This window comes from Crinia signifera, chromosome 6 (genome assembly GCF_055691185.1).
Source record: "Crinia signifera chromosome 6, ASM5569118v1, whole genome shotgun sequence".
NCBI lineage: Eukaryota > Metazoa > Chordata > Amphibia > Anura > Myobatrachidae > Crinia > Crinia signifera.
In genome coordinates, this window is record NC_139222.1 from 122827806 (window position 1) to 122848342 (window position 20537).

A 20537-nucleotide genomic window follows, 5' to 3' on the forward strand; every position below is an offset into this window, starting at 1 on the left:
AGTTGGAAAGACATATGATTTTTATTGGCAAGTGGCAGCCATGATCCTACTTGATAATACACTTTGGCCCTGAAATGTTCCATACATGCAGCTGGGGACTCCATGGCTACGAAAGGAGCAGTTTGTGCAGCCTTGATTGATGGACATGTTTGTCTTGTAGATGTCCCATGAGGCTGCTTGTCTCTCTTTTGAGATTGCATTACCTCTGAAATCTCCTCGTGTCCTGCCTCTCTTACTTCTAACAGCTGTGGATCTGCAACCCAGACTGGATAATTTCTTTGGTGGCATTTCTTTTCTAAAACTCAGTCTGTGGTTTTGCTTTACTAGGTAATGGTTCTGGAAAGTATCACATTCTAAAGGCTGAGACATGAAAAGAAGAATGACAATGCTGGCATATTGCCTGACTGTTTGGAATGAGTTATATCAGGAGCAGACATAGGGCCAGATATAGGAAGCTTCAAAATGTGATAAATGGAGAGTGATAAACAGCCAGCCAATTAACTGTCATGTTACAGACTGGGTTTGAAAAATTTAAAGGTAGGAGCTTTATCTTTTTTTTAAAGCTTGATCCATCTGGCCCTGACTCACAGAACATAAACCAGTTTAGCTTCCAAAATCAGTGAGATTTCAAAACTCATTGCCGAACATAAATCTTTTCAGACCATCATTGGAGACCATTGCTAGTAACTGTCAGTGCAGGGGCAGTGTGGAAATTGTCACTGCTCTTCTATTGGAGCTCTGCCTGCCCCCAATTGTACATATCAGCCTTTGCCTTCACATCACTATAGTTTTCTGCACTGGGAGACATCATGAGCGAAGTTGCGTCGATTAAAAATTTCAATGCAGCGATTCTGCAGCCTAGTTGGACGCCACCATGTAGACCTCCATGGTCCTGAGGAAGTGCAAAACCCTAATTATGTTCATAGTACACCCTACTTCCAAATTTGGTGAAACTAAGTACAAGACTCTTGCCATTCATAAAAGACATACATACACACACACACACACACACACACACACACACACGTTCTTGCATATTATATAGATGTTAGCAACTATAATGTTTCAGATTTAGCATATTGTTTGTGGGATTTTCACCTAGGGCAGTGGTTCTCAACCTTGGACCTCAGGACCCCCCAACAGTGCACATTATCCAGGTTTCCACACAGAATCACAGGTGAAATAATTAGCTCCACCTGTGATCTTTTAAATTTGTCACTGAATAATGAGTGCACCTGCCGGGTAACCTTGAAAACGTGCACAGTTGGGGGGTCCTGAGGACCGAGGTTGAGAACCACTGACCTACGGGATAAACACAAATTATAATCGACTTTCAGACTATGGGTGACATTTAATGGTCACTTTCCAAAATCACACATTATCGCTTTCAGCCAATCAGGGCTGAGCTATGCGTCTCCATGGAGACACATAGAGCCAACCACGCTAACATCCTCTATAGCGCTGGGACAGCGCTATAGAAGGTGTTAGCAGCGATGGAGGACCCTGGTGCACTAAGTATGTTGGTGTGTGTGTAATAAAGTTGTTAAAACTTTTCTGTGTGTGGATTTTATTTTAAAATTCTTTTTTCAGTTGGACTACAAGTCCCAGCGGGCCCATTAATGGTGAACCACAAGTCCCAGCATGCGGGGGAGGCCTGCTGGCACGTGTAGTTCACCTGTATAAAGCAATGTTTGGTATGAATGATTTAGCCCCATCAGGCCGGCGTCCATAACCCATGGGTGCCAGTGACAGCCCCAGGCTTCAACCCTGAACGGGTGAAGCCTGGGAGGGACCCCTTTATTGGGGGTCCCCACTCCCCCAGGTACCCCGTCCAAGGCTGACCAGCCACGGTGCTCATGGTATGGCTGGGGGACCTTATGTAAAAAGTGTCCCCGGCTGTGGCATGACACCGCGGGCTGTTGGAGCCCGGTGCTGGTTTCAAAATACGGGGGGACCCCCAGATTTTTGGAACCAGGTCTGGCTCAATGAGCCCAGGGCTGGTTATGCTCAGGAGGGGGGACCCCATGCCATTTTTCAGAACCTGATCTGCATGTGTGGCAATTTTTAAACACATTTTCACAAATTTGCATTTCATTAAATATGCGATTTGTATAGTTTATAATGTAAAAACATCTGGATGCACGTTCTGGCGTTCCTAAAAACTGCCACTTCAAAATGTGCGATTTTGCAGAAAAAATTTGCACAAATCGCATCCCATTAAATCTCACAGGTCACAAATGTAATGCAATGCTTACGTTTGCCTAAATGATTTCTTATTTGCTCCTGTCATATACACAATACAATACCATGGAAACCGCTATGTCGTATGCGTTGTCATGAGTGTACTCACTAATGCACCAATAATGGATAGGCAAAGTAGTAAATCTTTGTGGGCGGTGGTCTAAATGGAGCACAAAAACCCTCTGTCCTGTAAGCATGTAATGAGAGTGCCTTGGGTGTGTCACTGCAGCTGTCCTGCATTCTCAGATGCAGAGCCAACACTACAGAGGTCAGAGACAGCACCCTACCACTGGGTTAGTGCAAATATCCATGGTGGACTGCCTGAAACTACGAGCGGGTGGTGCTCTGTACAAGGGCACATAAAATGGGTGTCTAAGTGCATGTATATTCTGGCTTCAGTATACAAATAAAGGGCTGAAACTAGCATTTGTATTGTACCTGCAAATCTGGCAACGGGAATTATACAGCAGAGACTATCAGGCCTTAGAGCTAAATAATTGCCCAATATTGGGTGTTCTATATAATGAATGCAAGAAAAATATTCACAATAATCTGGAGTATAATATGTACCATGTATTTATGGTCACTGGTAAAATTTGTTGTTGACATATTTAAAACAGCAAATCTGAAGAATATGTATGTAAGTAATAGCCTGCAGGATTGTATTCATTCTACAGGTGATCTATGATGCTGAGCTTTTTCCAGTTGTAATGATCACAATACGCTTCCTACCTCCTTAACAACACTGGGGGGTCCCACTTCTCCAGCATGGACAGTTCTATGTATTCCACATCTCACAGCTTCCTATAAGCAAGGAAGAAAACAGATTTAAAAACAAAATAAATATTGTAGTTGTCAGAACATAGCATGGATATAGGTTTACCCAAAGGTAAGGTAGGTGGCGCTCGACAGGATCTGTTACAGCAGCTGCTGTAATCAGAGATAGTCAGTCCTGGAATGGATAAGGCAAAAGAGAAAATGGTAGCAGCACTAAATATACGGTATTTCAAAATATTAAAAATTCTTAATTGGACTGATTTTACAATCATAAAGTTATTATAATAAAAATAAAAATACACATACTGTACGTGACCAAAAACTGAAACCACATTTTCAGAGTATAAATATGTTCACAGTATAAATGCAATAGTGATATCAAGTATTCTCAGTTTATGGAAATGGACTGTCCATTCCTAGATGTGCTCTTATAAATTAATAAATAGGTGTCAAATGGTAGGGGATATTGAGGTACTGTCCACCTTAGGTGTGATTAGATGCTCCTGGTAACCTCCTTTCTCGGTGGACAAGCTGGTATGCAAATTTGCTCAGTGCACCATGGAGGGATAAGATGAGCAAATGGCACCAGCCAGGTGGTGGAGAATCCCATTCCAAAATATAAATGGCACTTTGTAGATGAAGACTTTGGGGCTGGTTCGGATCAGTCCAAATTCCAAAATGTGGGCAGTCCAATTAATCATTTTTAAATATTTGTAAGTATATTTTAGCGCCGCTACAATTTTTCTTTTGTCATAACATAGAATACCTCCAAACTTAAGCAATACCCACATTGGGGTGGAGCTAAGGGGCGGTGTTGAAGGGGGTGTGGTTGTGTGCCATGACCCTTTTTTATAATTTTCGGGGCATGCCGAGCTCTCCCCTAGTGACTGGGCAGCCCTGGCTCCCTTCAGTCCCTTACTCACTGCAATGAAGAGCTGCCGTGGGCATGAACAGGCATCTCTTTAGCGATCACCATCTCCCCCAACTGCCCACCCCCAGCCCGCGGGACACTGCCACCAGTGGGAGGGACAGCGGGACAGTTGGGAGGTATGAAATCGTCATATTGAAACCATAAAGAAAAAGTCAGTATTTGATATTACAACTATATATAACAAGGTTGTGTATCCATTGAGCTGAATATTATGTATGAAATAGCTGTGTATAAACCATACTTCCCAACATTTACAATTTTAAATCTGCAATTGGGACCTGCCATGCCAGAGGCGTGGTCAACCCAAAAATGAGCGGAGCTATCAGGTGGGGCCTAGCACCACGAGCCTCGTTTTCGTCATTTTGTGAGGGTGTGCCCAGTGCTCCCCTAGCAGCTGGGCAGCCCCCGAATCTCTTCAGCAACACTGCTGATCTGCACAGAGCAGAGCAGCAAGGATCTCTGGCTCCTCCCAACCCCATATTCTGATAACGGATACTCGACCTGTATATACGTGGAAATTTAGACGTGGCACTATGAAAAAATCTAATGGGATAAGTGAAAGTCACCACAGATCTTAGCTGTACAAGTATCACCTGATATACATGTCAGTATTTCTATGCCAGGGATTACTCACCACTCAACCTGCTGATGAACCTTGCAGGGAGAAGGTGAAAGAGGTTCAGGGAACAGCTTGCAATCTATGTAATAAAGGCAGGCTTATTAGCTCTTAATCCAGCGATCTGTAAACAGTGCTTTTTTGTTTGATTCATAAATGCCAAGAAAACACTGTTTTTGCATTTCACTTAGACTGGGCAGCAGCTATCTACTTGCAGGGTGATCGCAGGGTGCTGCTAAATCGTGCCACAGAGATCAAGTCTAAATATCCCCCTATATTTGGTAGCAGTGGAGCAATGTTTGGGCAGCCCAAGGTAATGTGTCAAGCTGGGTACACATTATACAACCTGCAAACGGTTCCCTAGAACTCCCTTGAACTCCTGGACAAACAATATAGTGCATACACACTGTGCAATCTTGCAAAAGATATAGTGGCAACTGTGCTGTCGTTGACTATATTTACAACGCTTCCTGCATATTCAAAAGATCAGAAGAAGCGACCAATGAGCAGCAGGAATGTGCATCGGCTCTGTAATAGGGCGTGCACACTGGACAATTTAAATGATTTGTCATTCCGAACCAATCAGAGTCGGCCATATCGTGTAAAATCTCATCTAATGGAGTACCAAGTTTCAGATGTAAAACCTGCTATTATTTCTGAAATCAGGGAACAGCAATGAGAGAATAATTGTACACTTTTTTTTTTATACTATGACACATGTAGTAGTAGTACAACTGTATGTTGTACCGTATTGTCCGAAATGGACCCCGGATTGATGAATCCGCGGCTCTTTCTGACTATCGGCACCTGTTTTTGCCGATGCAGGGACATTCCGACTGTCAGAATATATTACGCCAGTCGTAAGAAATAACCTGACATTGAATAGGTCAAATGGCATTCGACCTAATAATGTAAAAAATGGCCGCTGTGTGGCTGAATTAGCAGCCGGAATTGAAACAACCCCCCCTCTCTTTGTTGTCTTAGCTGGAAAAGGGTCTGGAAGCTGGATCAGCAGACACACCATCACTATACAAGGAGAAGTAACACTAGCACAGACTGGCTGCATGAAATTGTCTCCCACAGTGGAGAAGTGGTGACATATAATTTTTTGCCGACTGCTCCCACTGGGATTGTTATAGAAGTTGTTGTAATTCTGATTGCATTGTTCCCTTGCACGTTCGCACAGGGGAGTGATGTTTCGCAACTGCTCATACGCATAAACTTATGCGCATGTTCAGCGGCTTGGTGCAAGGAGGCTCACCAAATTGTTTACCTGTCATCTTATTCGCGCCTAGCAGTGCGGACGGGGGGCGCGGGGTGGTGGCAAGGGGCTGCACCCATGGAAATGTCCATCGTTTCATGGGCGTCCCCATAAAAACACTGGGAGATCCCATGTAAATGAATCCAGTAACACAGGGCAGCGGATGTCAGCTGTCCGCCCTCTTCCCGTACAGGGAGCCCACAGATCTAAGACACCAGAGTGTTGTCTTAGATCTGCCAGCGCTTGCAAAATCATTTGATGGTCGGTGATTCGGGATGTGAGCGGGGGCTGGCGTTTGTGAGGGCAGCGCATAGATGGCACGCAAAGCGTGTCAACCGGAATAAGGGCCCTTGTGTATTGTCAGTTATTTATATTGTGTTATATATTTTTTATATTTTCTCAATTAATGCCAAAATTTAGCCTTTTTCCGTTTTTATACGTCTGATCTCTTCATATCCCACCCTTGTTATACAAACACTAATAATAAAAAGAAAAACATTTGAGTTAACATTCACATTCAGTACCTTTATGATAATTGACTTATTTATTATTTATTTATTATTAAGGTGATTCCTTTTACTCCTCTTGTCTCCTGTATCCCATTGTGCCTTGATTTTATATTTCTCTATGAAACCTGATACAGTACTATTATTGCAGCATTGTACTCACCTCATAAGCTTTGATGTGTCCTGGTGCTGCCTCGCAATTCAGAGCTTCATCACCAGCTAAGTCAATAGCGACTACTGTATCATTCTGGTACTTCTTGCAGAGTTCTACCACCTCTAACGACCACTCTGTTAGATAGAAGAACAGTATACAATGTTTAGTATATTGGTATGCTAGACTTGTTGCATAACTGGCCCTGGACTTGTCAATCATGAAACTGAACTCAGTGTGCCTCATACACAAATGTAAAATGGAAGCGGTGCAGTGTAAAATCCTCTATATAGGATGTTCATGCACAGCCTTCATCATTTGTATTTGTATTAGGGATGTAACTAGGGTGGTACGAGGTGTGCCTAACGCACAGCGTTGAAGTGTAGAGGTTGCTGTTGGCAGCACTTGTCAATTATCTATTTTAATTACTATTTTAATTACTATTTTAATTACGTTCACCTATCATAGCTTCCCTCCTCTTTGAAGCTCACATCTCCTAAATGCCCCTTACCTTCTCCCTGTTCCCTTCTATCACTAATACATATACAACTTACTTTGCTTTACTTCATATCAAAATGCAGACATACACCAGCTTCGAACACAAAGCCAGTGGCGCAGAATCAACGTCACATTACACATTTTTGCTTATGTCTGTCCTATTCGAAGTCAGAAGCAACTTGGCTGTATCTATCTTTCTGTGAATTCTGGGTATTTTGGCTCAGGAATGGGAGGGGGCAATGCCGCTGTATGGAAACATGTGGGCATGTTGTGGGATTGAAGAAGCAGTTACATCTGCAATTCTGAGTTATGCAATTGGGAAGGGAAGCCTGTTTCTTTGGATCTTTTGAACCTAGCGTGTGGCTTGTGAAGGTACTAACTTAATGGTGATGGTTGTGGTCATTGGTATAAAACCAATAGGCATTACTAGATTTCTATTGCATATGCAGGATCCCTACATTCGTTGAACGGATACTCGGATTAGCATGAAATAGTACAACAGCTTCTTCAGTGATTGGCAGCCACTGTGCAAATGATACATTTCAGTTTTCCTTGTCTTTCCTGTCTGAAATTAGCAATATAATTAGTGTCACAAAGGTCCAGGTTTTATGGCCCAACTCTTGATAAAACACTGCATAGGGCATTGAACAGTATTGATTTTTTTATTACTTTCTGCAGCTTTAATGAAAAAAGGATCAGGGATACACCATACAATACACAATATTTACTATAAACTCAAACCAGGTACAGATACAAATGATCAATCTCTGTACAATACTACCTAATATGATTGATCATAACAATGATTCCTTTGTACAAATCTTGGATATTTAAGTGTCTAAAATGTAAAATTAAGCTGATGTGATCCTTTATCACACTTGCCTGCCCTCCCTGAAGCTGCAGAGGGTTCAGATTTTTTGGTTTAGTCCCCAGCAGCATTGAGAGTAGGCAGCTCTCCTGCATCCTGACCGCTTACTAGTGAAGCTGGCAGGATTGTATGTTAGTCATCGGAAATAGCAGGAAGGAGGCGGGACTAAATGACTGATTCACGCAATTTAGCTCCACCCCTTTCTGCAGACTTATCAATGGTGAGTTTTTCTTTATGTGGGGTGCCCTACACCTTGAAGTGCCCAGCAGAGTCTCGTCTCTGTGCTTCTTGGTAAGTATATCCAGCACATTGGTATGTTGTATACTTATGATCAGGCCCTGTTCAGTTAGCAGCAATGCAATAACACCACTATAAATCTTTAACTGGGAATTTGTATCGTCCTTGAATTCATTCACTGGAATGACTAAATGAGCACAGATGAGTTCATGTCACTATCTGGCATGCAGTTTGGAAAGTCTGTGCAAGCTCAGCACACCAGATTTTAGTTTAAAAACAAAAATGAAAAGCACTAAGGATTACCAGTAACCAGCAGGATACAGGTACAGCACTAGCCTCGATGACAGCTTGTGGGTTTTATTAATTTATTTGCGCAAATATATGTAACCAAGATCTCTGTGTTCTATTACTGTGTAGTACGTATTTAAATATGGTTACTGGTGTCTTTCAGTGTTCTGGGGGAAACCATGTATTTTTCCATGGTTATGTAGAATGATTAGTTGTCTGACTAAACTCAGCTGTTAAGTTCCCAAGTCAAAAAGGAATCATCCTGGAATCATCATGAAGCATCCTCCTGACTTATCTTGTCATTACAAATCATCGTCATCGCCAAATATTTAAGTATATTTTCTAGAAATAAATATTCTAATGGCAAGAGAGAGAGAAAACTGGCTAAAAATTCCCCCAAACATCCGATCATATAATATAACATGTGTCCTTTATGAAATCTGGCAGCCCTATCCCTGACATGCACTAAGAGGTTAAACCTCCTTTACTACAAGATAAATACCACATCAGCCATTCCCACATCACCAGGAGATAGAGGCAGGCGGACAGTCAGTTCTTAAACAAACAGCCTGTTACTAGCTGTAAAGGATCTAGAAAGCTGGTGGGATTAATACAATGTACTGTGTCATCAAAATAAATCCTGCTTTGCTCAGACAAAATTGCCAACCTACATCAAATACTTTTGATATTATTTCATGCTTCTTGCTGTCATTAACGGTCCTTTGTAAAACTGTATGACTATAATGACTGGAAGTCAGATGTATCAAGCTTCAAAAAGTGATAAAATCTAGAGTAATATACAACCAGCCAATTAGCTGTAATTTTTCAAACCCAGTCTGTAACATGGCACTTAGCAGCTGATTGGTTGGCTGTCTTTCACTCTCCACTTTGTCACTCTTTGATGCATGATACATCTGGCCATTGGTGAGCTACAGCATTGGCGTGCAGCTCATAGACGGATTAAGGGGGGGGCTGGGACCCCCTTTCACAGATCAGATCTCTGATTTGCAGTGCTGCGCTCCCTCTCTACTATCTGCTGTGCATATGTTGTAACCATCACCAGAAACATTTATGGAAGAGTAATGCTAACACTAGCTGTACTGCCTGACTAATGGTCCACATATCCACATATCCTTCATCGTAAATTATTTCTTTCTTTCATAATTATGGGAAATATATTGAACTTTGGAGAAAGCTAGAGTTCAGCTCTTGTCAGCTTTCAAACATGACCTGTAAGATGACAGAAGCTGATTGGTTGTTCATTTGTCTCTCTCCATGCTTTAATATATCTCCCCCAAATTTCAAACTACTGTACTTGCCAAAATGAATTTAATGTTTTCATTCAAATACTTCCACCGTATGACATGTAATCCACAAGGTCTGATTAAAATATTTAATTCTCTGTTGATTGAATGCATGTAGTAGAGAAGTGGCTGAAATAGATCTACCACCAAAATGTGTTTTTGTTTTTGCATTCATTATGCAATATATAAACAGTACAAAATAAATAGGCTTAAAAGTGGCCAGAGTAACAATGAACAACAGGCCCTTAAGCATGACAGTATAACTAGCTGGCCACAATGTCAGCTCAGTAAGCATTAAGATAATATGGTACTCTTTACTTAGAAGGGCGCCCATCTCGGCCATCTCGGGCATTGAATGCACTAAAAAATCAGGTGCGATGCGACAGACGAGATGCCCGAGATTTCCCATAGGGAACAATGTTAAATGTCTCAATTGACCCGATTTTCCTGTTCAATGCCTCAATTGACCCAATTTTTCCATAGGAAACAATGTTAAATGGGCCACAGAGGCCAAATAGGCACCCTGAAGTGAATAATGGCCACCCGAATTGTTAACGCCACCCCACGATCAACGTCAACCCGAAGCGTGGCGAGCGCAGCGGTACGCGTCCTACGACCTTTTCATACCCCCACTATCCACGTCGGCGTGGAGTTGAGAATAGAAAGTGTGGCGAGCGCAGCGAGCCACCGAGCCCGAAGCGTGGCGAGCGCAGCGAGCCCCGCGAGGGGACGCGGATACCTTCACAGGTATCCGCGTCCCCTCGCGGGCTTCACAGCTGTCCGCGTGCGCTCGCCACGCTTCGGGCTCGGTGGCTCGCTGCGCTCGCCACACTTTCTATTCTCAACTCCACGCCGACGTGGATAGTGGGGGTATGAAAAGGTCGTAGGACGCGTACCGCCGCCCCTCGCGGGCTCGCTGCGCTCGCCACGCATCGGGTTGACGTTGATCGTGGGGTGGCGTTAACAATTCGGGTGGCCATTATACACTTCAGGGTGCCTATTTGGCCTCTGTGGCCCATTTAACATTGTTTCCTATGGAAAAATCGGGTCAATTGAGGCATTGAACAGGAAAATTGGGTCAATTGAGACATTTAACATTGTTCCCTATGGGAAATCTCGGGCATCTCGTCGGTTGATCGCACCCGATTTTTTAGTGCATTCAATGCCCGAGATGCCCGAGATTTTTTACTAACGATGCCCACGATCAAAATCGTGGGCGCCCTTCTAAGTAAAGAGTACCGATAATATTTCTATTTTCCTCACAAAATGATTACATTTTTGGCTTTTATATATTGGGGGAGACTTTGAGACTGATAGTATAGCGGATTTGCAAATACCCTAACCAAACCCCTGACCCAACTCTAACCCATAACCTTAATACCCACTTCCTCGGGGGCGTAACTTCCAGAGCCAATGGAGTCGTCTGCCACCAGGCTACAAGCCCTGAAAGGGCATCTGCACGTACAGCAGCACCTGTGTGATTCACAGTGGGATTCAAATGTGTCTGTAACTCTTGTGATATAATAGATGTGGGTATATACATAAGCGCTCATGGAGTACCCAACAATTAAATATAATTAAAATTAATATCACCAAGGAGGATCCTGGAAAAGTCTGTAGGATTCAATAATGTCCAATCTTTATAAGGCAGCATAGATGATCAAACCTATAAAGATAATCTCCCATAACACATAGAAGTGTGGCAAAATAGGTGTCAGAAGAGAAATACCAGATAGTGCAAATAACTTTATTTTATTTTATTATTTTATAAATATAAAATGATATTTATTTGTTAGTTACTCCATGAGCGCTCATTACTAATTACTCTGTTAGCCTAAGCAGCACTTGGGGTTAATTCAGGGTTGCCTACCCTCCCGGAATGGTCAGGAGGGTCCTGGAAATCGGATCCTCCTCCCGGCCCGGAAAGGGAGACAACCTTCCCACATTGCCCTCCATCTCCTGCGAAAACCTACCCCGGGGGGGTTGTGGTGGAGCTGATGCGATTGCAGCATTTTAGCCCCGCCCCCACGTGCAATGCCTGAAATACCGGCATTGAAAAAGTCATTGTAGACTGACTGTACAGGGGCAGACCCAAAGAGCCACAGGAAGTGGTCTCTCTGCTTTTAGGAACATAGTGCAGGTAACCATGAAATAATGTGTGTCTGCATAGAAGGGGGGTATTCAATCTGGGATTCCGACTGTTGGAACGTCCCGACAGTCAGAATACTGGCCGTGTTTGTCTGATCCAATACTAATTCGACAGTCGGAATTAAATGTTCCAACTGTCGAGTGTCGGAAATGGCCATGTTATACCCCCTTTGTGATAAATGACCTTTTCTCCTTCTGTATTTGGGTCTTTACCCAGATTGCCTTCATCAAAATTCTTATTCTCAAATATGATATTGATGGAATTTATCATAAGCCCACAGTCATTTTGTGAAACAGTGGAACCTGGTCAGACATAAAGGTAGGGCAGAAAGACCTAGCAAGTCTGCAGCATGCACATATAGTTAATACATAACATCAAAATAAACTGCTATCATCGATAATCATCTATGCAGAGATAAGTTATAATAGAGCAGTGGGGGCTGGAATACATTACTTGGCATGTGCCGCATGCAGCATAGAATAGACCTGGCTTTGATGTTGAATGCTTTCTCTCCCTCCCGTAATCCTTGATTGACAAGGTCAACTACATCATCTGGTGTGATGTCACCCCTGCAGAGAAAAGGTTGTTACTTATGCAGCATGTACAAATGTGTTATTGTAGCAACAATCAATTTAACATACAAATTAACTCATGCAGTCTAGGGGGTAAATGTAATACCATGGGAACTGCCGGCATCATCAGGTTCCCGCTGAGTCTGCCCAAAGTTTTAAAGTAGTATCAATTTAAAAAGGCAAATCGGACAGTCTCACCAGGAACCTGCAGATGCCTGCGGTCTATTACGCTTACTTCTTGTTTTTTTTTCAGTGGGATTACAACTACCTAGAACCATCACAACCTAAAAATGATTCCTTGAAATTATCAAAAGAATGGCTGCATTACCACCAGTGCGCATTCTGTTGCATAAAGCCTCATTTTTTTTAACCTTTGTATTGGAATTTATTATATGTACTGCAGTGTAAGGCAAGTCTCCTACATACTAAACAACTCCTCCATTAAAGATTCCTCCATTTAATTTATAGCTTGCAATCTTGTTTTTGGAAGATATTTATCTATGTAAACATCTTCCGTTTGGCCACCCAATCCTCCAGTCCCTCTGTATAGAAACTTCATCCTGCTCTGATTGTATTACCTTACATAGTTTAATGTCATCTGAAAAAAAATGGACACTTTGCTAACTAAACCATCACCAAGGTCATTAATAAATAGATTGAAAAGAAGTGGTCCCAGCACAGAACCTCAAGGTACTTTTGACCAATTTGAAAATGTTCAATTTACCACAACTCTCTGTTCCTTATTTTCTTACCATTTTTTGACCCAATTAGAAATGTTGTTTGCTAGACCCAGCTCTCTTATTTTGTAGACCACCCTCATGTGTGGCACAGTATGCAAAATCTAAATAGACCACATCTACTGCTCTGCCAAGTTCCCACTAACTAGAAGCTAACTAGATTAGTTTGATATGATCTATCCCTCACATTTCCATGCTGATTCACACTAATAATCTTATTGTACACCAAGTAATCCTGGATACTATATCTTAATATACCATCTATTGATGTCCATGTTACAGGTCTATATTTCCTTGGTTGTAATATACTTCCCTTTTTAAACAATGGCACCACATCTGCTATTTGCCAATCCCTTGGCACTGAGCCTGATGAAATTGAATCTATAAAAAATGAACGAGAAAAAATAGAGTTGTGTATTACCACTAGGGTAATAACCAGGCACTGCGTGGGGACCTTTTTTTCCAAATCAAGCAGCAGTTATAGGTTAGGGATAGTCAGTCCCCAAAATATGCATAGAAAAAAGGAAGGTTTGATAACTGCGCTTTTTTGAGGAAGAAATTTGAAAAATCTTTTTTACAATTTATTTTTATATATAAGCAAATAAAATTGATATCATAATGATGGAAAAAGGGAATATCATAAACACAATTCATGTGTACACAGATTCATAAAAAATGGTGCTAAAATACCATTGGATGGCAAGCAAAATGGTGCATAAATTGCAAGTGATTAAATCTCCACTTTGATTATGGGCACGATTTTCTGAATAATGCACCCCACTGATCCTGTTTTAATGTGGATCCTGTCGGTACTTGACTCCACGGACAATGTTATTGGGGGAGAGGAGAGAAGAACAGTCAAAGTCACTCACATATCTGGGATGGTACCCACTGATCCAAGCTGTACTTGAGGTGGTTCTCATGAGATGGTGTGCTGTCTGCTGATCTTCTTTGGATATCCCCAGTTGGTAATCTGGTCCGATTTTGAGTCCCAGGTACAAGGGTTGAATGCCCAAATTTGTATTCCACAGTCCACGATGGAGGATGAAGTGGGCGTGCTGTGGACTGAAGCGTTTCGCTGGGGGACTCCCAGCTTTTTCAAAGGTGGCCTTTCAATTGCAGATCCACAGTATTTATACCTAGGTGCCAATATGGCGCCTAATTGCACCAGCTGTTTTTTGTTTTTCCGTATATATAATACACTCACATTTATTTAATTTCTCATACATTAAAAGTCACAGTTTATTAATATAAACACTTATAACCGATAAAATTTCAGAAAATAGAAAGTAGACATGTATATAATTATTCTTAATTCACACAACAGATTTCTAGTCCCGGTCACATGACCCCTTTATATATGTCACGTGACCTCCGATAGGTAATATATGGCTATTTTATTTATTTACTATAGTGTGTCCTCTGAAAGTTGTTACCTTTATTATGCGACACCAGCGCTGGCTCTCGGAGTTTACTCTTATCATCCAGTGCTCTGCTAGATGATTCTCTCCGGCTGTGTCTCCTTGGAACTGTTTACCCGGAAGTCTCGGCTATTGCGGGCTTCCGGTACAGCATCATAGGCAACTCGGCGGAAGTTCATGCGTTCCGCCTTACGTTCCATAGGGGTTGTTCCCTTTTTTCATCATTATGATATCAATTTTATTTAATTATATATAACAATAAAGTGTAGAAAGATTTTGATGTGATCAAATTTTTTCCTCAAAAAAGCACAGTTATCAAACCTTCCTTTTTTCTATAAAAAAATTAACGGTCCAGAAATTTCTGATATTAGCTCTATAAGAACCCTTGGGTGTATGCCACATGAACATGGAGATTTATTTATCTTAATTTTATTTTCGCATATCAGCTGCTTACCTTTTTAATTTACACTTCTCACACCCTCCACTATTTATCTTTCCCAAACTCCAACTGTTTTTCCCTTCTCCACAGTGTATAAGCTCAAACAAACAAGGTCCTCATCCATCTTGTTCTTCCTTAATTTTTACCATCCAGTACTCTGATCCCTTTTCTTCTACCCTTCAGCAACTCTGATCACTGTGAACTGAATGTTTCCCACGCTTCTGTTATCTTCAGTGAGTTGTCCTACCCATTGCCGTAAGGATCTGTTGGTCACATGTCCGGTGTAAATGTTCATGTGTGGCACTGTTGCTATGGTATTCTTTTGTGTATTGTATTTAAGATTAAGGGGCAGATTTATTAAGCTTGGAGAAGAGATAAACTGGAGATAAAGTGGAGAAAAGGTAAAAGGAGATAAAGCACAGCCAATCAGCTGTGTTTGAAAAAGACAGTTGGGAGTTGATTGGCTGGTGCTTTATCTCCTTTTATCTTTTCTCCGCTTTATCTCCAGTTTATCTCTTCTCCAAGCTTAATAAATCTGCCCCTTAATGCCCTATTATTGTGAAAATGTTTGTATGTATACATTTTGTGGAAGCTAATAAATAAATAATATTATTACTAATAAAATTGATAACTAGATAATGTGCACATTTTCAACCAAGCAAAGGATTGCTGAGTGAAACATTTGACTCTGTTTTCCAACCTTAGGAGTTGAATTTAAAAAACAAAGGAGGGGGGGGGGGGTCAAGAGTCACATTCGCCAGAGCACACTGGTGATGCATTGTAAATGGCAGGTAGACATTTTGCCACATAACTCCGAAACAAAGCAACCAATTACAACATTAATATTTTTTTTTTTTCAAATCGACAGACGAGGACATCATACAAGAAATATGTCACTTATAAAAGTCGTCCTTTTGCTATTGCTACATAATAAGTGTATTTTGCAGGGGAAACAGTACACAAACAATTTTAATTCATGAAGTATTTTTAAGATCAGTAAAAAGTAAGAATGTTCTTACTTGATGTACAGTACAAGGAATGTTTTGGATTGGATGAATGTGGGGGCATTAAAGCATTACACACAATAGTTATTAAGATTAGTTTATTTGTGCACTTTAATATGTATTCAAGGTAATTGTTTAGCTCACTGTTTCTTATTTACAATTATTTATTTATTACCAGTTTCTTATATAGCGCACACATATTCCCCAGTGCTTTATAGAGAATATTTGAACATTCACATCAGTCTCTGCCCAAGTGGAGCTTACAATCTATATTCCCTACCACATGTATACACACACACACAGACATTTTAAGGTTAATTTATTGGCAGCCAATTAGCCTACCTGGATTTGGATTGTGGGAGGAAACCCACACAAGTATGGGAAGAATATAGAAACGGTGGGAATTGAACCCATGACCTCAGTGCGGTTAGGCAGTAATGCTAACCATTACACCATCCGTACTGCCCATTTACAATGAGGTCTTGCTTCACATACATCTACATGCATGTAACTTAACGTATGTTAAACAAGCCCCGCCCCCTCACCGCGGACCCGCGATTTACGGTAAATTAAACCAGCGGGCATGGGGGGAGCGGGGGTATCAGCAGAAACCGGGAGACTTGACCACCTTCCCGGGGGGGGAGGGGGAGAAGGACCCGATTTCTTTATGTTGCTTGCTAAATTGCTGTAAGCCTCTGAGCTCATAGAGATCTATTACGATGGAAGTAAGAAGTAGCAGCAGAGGAAGCTCTGAACCATGGCTTATTCCCAACTACACGTGTGTCTTATCCATTGAATATCTGTTTTGTGCACTCTCCCTTGTTGTATAGTTAGCAGTAAGCCCATGGATATATTACTCAGTAAATTGCACAGTGGTGCAGCTGTAGTTTGCATTGTGATACAAACTAGTAAATGCATGGAATTGTATACTAAAATTTCTCCTGCACCTTTTGCTGAATTTGGGGAGCTCTGTAATAATTAGGACTTTGTAGAAAACAGTGATTGACTAATGTCTGTAACAGGGTGATGAACATCTGTTCCTTCCACGAAGATGACGACTATATATTGCCTACAAAGTGTGAGGGTTAGTAACACACCGCCTGCCAGAGATCTCATGGATCGGTGTCCACAATGGATTCCACTTACTCCTTTTGTCCCCAAGGGATTGGATCCACTTTGGAATTGGCCAGAAAGTGAGGACTGTATCTGACCTCTACATACACTACGCCTTCTTTTGCTTTCATTTCCACAAACTCATAGGCGACTCTCTTAATAGCTTCTCTGTCACCCCTAGAGAAAAAACAAATAGTTTAATATATTATATTAACTATATTGCAAACTAGTACAACATGGCAAGGAAGGGTTAAGTAAGTATACAAACTAATGTGCAGTGTGTAACACGGGAGCTGCATGAAATACATACACTTCACGTGACGTCAGCCGCCCTCCCCCGCCCGCACGCCAGCGTTTTCATGGGGATGTTTATGAAATGCTAGACGTGGACATTAGCCAAGTCTGCCGCCCCACGCCCCTGGGCCGCATTGCTCCGTGCGAACGGCTCAGCTACTATGAAAGTCACCAAAGCTGTTCGCCAGAAAACCCTGCATATGCGCATAAATCATTATGTGCATGCGCACTAGAAGAACATCGGTCCCCCTTGCGAATGCGCAGGGGACCAAAGCAATTAGAATCCCCTCCAGTATATAAATAAAAAGAAGCCAAAAAGATGTTGTTTTCATAGAACTATTAAACAATATTCCATTAAAAGGATGGGCTATAAGAATTCCATCGATGTCCCTTTTTATCCTTAAAATATTTTTTTTCCTCAGACTGTCTTCTATGCTGTTAAAATTATATAATTTAATACTTTAATACTGAGAACTAAATAACTGATATTAAAAAAAATAGTATACAGAAGGGTGTGGATTATTAGATAGACAGTGTCTAGATATATAGTCAATAGGTTGACCTCAAAAGGTCGACATGCAATAGGTCAACAGGGTTACAAAGTTGACATGGGAAAGGTCAAGAGGGTCAAAAGATTGGCATGAAAAAGGTAGACAACATGAGTTTTTACCTTTTTTTGCGTCAATGTCGACAACTGTCCAATTAGTATAACGCGTCCAATTAATGCAACGCATACCGTCGCATGACTCGCTTTACTCGCCACGCTTCTGGCTTGGTGCCTCGCTATGCTCCCACTCTATGCTGACATGGATGGTGAAGTAAGAACATGCCAGATTTAAAAAAATAAATCATGAAAAACTCTTGTCGACCTTGTCATGTGTCTGCGGTTTCATGGTAAACTTTTGAGCCTGTCGACTTATTGCATGTCAACCTTTTTCATGTCAATCTTTTGACCTTGTCGACCTATTGAATGTCAAACTTTTGGGGTAGACATTTTGACTGTCTATTGCTGCTTTCACACCGCAAAACCTGCTTAGACCAGGTATTTAAAACATTTTTTTAAAACGGGTCAGAGGAAGTTTAACCCCTTTCACACCACATGTAAATACCTGGTCTAAAGCAGGTTTGCGGTGTGAAAGCAACAGTGGAAAGCGGTAAAATTCACTGCACCCCCCCCCCCTGTCACCTCACACTCCCTCCCTACCTGCGCCTGATGCCGCTCTCTCCTGTGCGCCGGGCACAGTGCTGCTGAAAGCTCCTGGCAATGAGGGTGCTGCTGGGACGCTCCGGGTTGTGCCAGTCTGCACTCCGGGAGCCTGGCTGCCCGCTCTGGCACTACATAACCATTCTAGCCACCCCGCACAGCCCGTCACCCCCCTGTGCGGCGTCTCCTTCAACACCCAGCCTGGTTTCATCCTCTGCCGGGACCCGCTGCAGCGCCTCACCTCCGAGGCCTCCTCCCGCATCTGTTCTCCTGTGCTCTAGCTGAGAGGTGCATGTGTGCAGCCGCCGGCGGGGCCAACATGTCCAAGCACGAGCAGGTCCTGGTGCTCGACCCGCCGCGCAAGCTCAAATTCTGAGGTAACCGCGGCTGGGGGCTTGTGGGGACCACGACACTGCTGTCATTACTAGCAGCAGCAGCAGCGGAGACTGAAGTGCCCGCACCTCCTGGTGCCAGCTGCCTGCTCCCCATTGTCAGCTGTCATTCATATGACAGGGGACTGGAGATTGCAGCTTAGCTATAGGGCAGCGGAGTGGCAGGGTCCTAAATACCGTTTCAGACCCATTCAGACACCAAAAAAACCCTGCTTTTTTACTGTTACAAATCGGCAAAATAACGTTTTTTTGTGCGGTCTGAAAGGGGTATAAGTAAACACTGTAGATCTATCAACTGGAACTAATACAGAAAATAACACAATGAGACTATTATACCTATAAGCATAAGAAGAGTCGGAAGTAGTGGAAATAATGGCAAAATAAATAAGGAGTATATGCAGGGACAATCCTAAACCAAGTGTGAGCTGTATTGTTTATTCATCTTCTATTATAAGATATTTTCTATGCAGTCCTTCTGCCACTATATGCAGTTGTCTGGCCATATACTATGACAGTTATAGGCCCTGATTCTGGTCCACTTGCAAATCAGTGGTATTTTGATGTTTGGCGAGCAAACTAATGCCGCCTTGACATCGGTCCCCATTGTGAATTCACAACAGGGTGAGCCTTAACAAGCTCATAATGTAGCATCTACCAAGTCCCATGTACATATAGCGTTATCCAACAAATGCACTTTTACTGAAGGGTAGTTTTCATGGTGTTTTCATCCCACCATACATCCCCAGTGTTTTTAACTTCCAGACTGCTACATCTAGTTATCAGCAGTCTGGAAGCAGTCTTCGAAGGTGCTTAAAAATCTGCTGCTGATGGGCAAGCAGCAAGCACCCCCCCCCCCCCCCTCACTCGGCGAGGTCCCCACAAAAACATCCATTTGCAGCCTTAGGTGCAGGGACCAAATTATTTGAAGGTCGCCGACCATCGGATGATTTGGAACAAGCATGCAAAACTAAGACACTCTCAGGTGCCTTAGTTTTGTGTGCACTCTGTATGGGAACAGGGCAGTCAGCTGACATTCGGCGATGTCTGCTGCCCACCCCCAGCAGCTGCGTCACTGCCTCATTACCATGGGAACGCCCAGCATTTTCATAGGAACACCAATGAAATGCTGGGCGTTCCCATGGAACCATATTTACTTCAAATGAACTCCACTATATGCTCTTAGATAGATTGGCTTGTGAAATAGGTAAAGAGCTTGTTAATAACTCACGCTATGGCAGGCATGTAATGATTGAATTTGGCCAGGAATTCCGTGAGACTCAGAGGTTCTTTATATGATATAATTTGCAGGAGTCCCTCAACTGTGTCCGCTGGGATTTCGATTTGTCTTTTCCTGTGCGTACAAAAAATGCATTATTAGAAAGGTAGCAGCATACAACAAACGTAATATTAATCGCTTCAGCGGTTTAATAACGCAAGAAAATAGCTTTATCCCTGCTTTATAATATTTATACAAACACACACACACGTATATCTATAGATAGATATATATATAAAGCTCTGGTATATATTAAGG

The 20537-nt window shown here is 42.2% G+C and overlaps 1 protein-coding gene across 1 annotated transcript in view; it reads right to left on the minus strand.

The window, feature by feature from the left end:
- ADA (adenosine deaminase) overlaps positions 1 to 20537 on the minus strand; it is a 93182-nt gene that overhangs the window by 12209 nt on the left and 60436 nt on the right. Inside the window, exons 3-7 of the mRNA XM_083147020.1 lie at positions 20232 to 20354; positions 17147 to 17290; positions 12281 to 12396; positions 6496 to 6620; positions 2974 to 3045 (exon numbers count right to left, since the gene is read on the minus strand). Of these exons, the coding sequence (XP_083003146.1) occupies positions 2974 to 3045; positions 6496 to 6620; positions 12281 to 12396; positions 17147 to 17290; positions 20232 to 20354 (580 nt within the window). The remainder of the gene's footprint in view (positions 1 to 2973; positions 3046 to 6495; positions 6621 to 12280; positions 12397 to 17146; positions 17291 to 20231; positions 20355 to 20537) is intronic.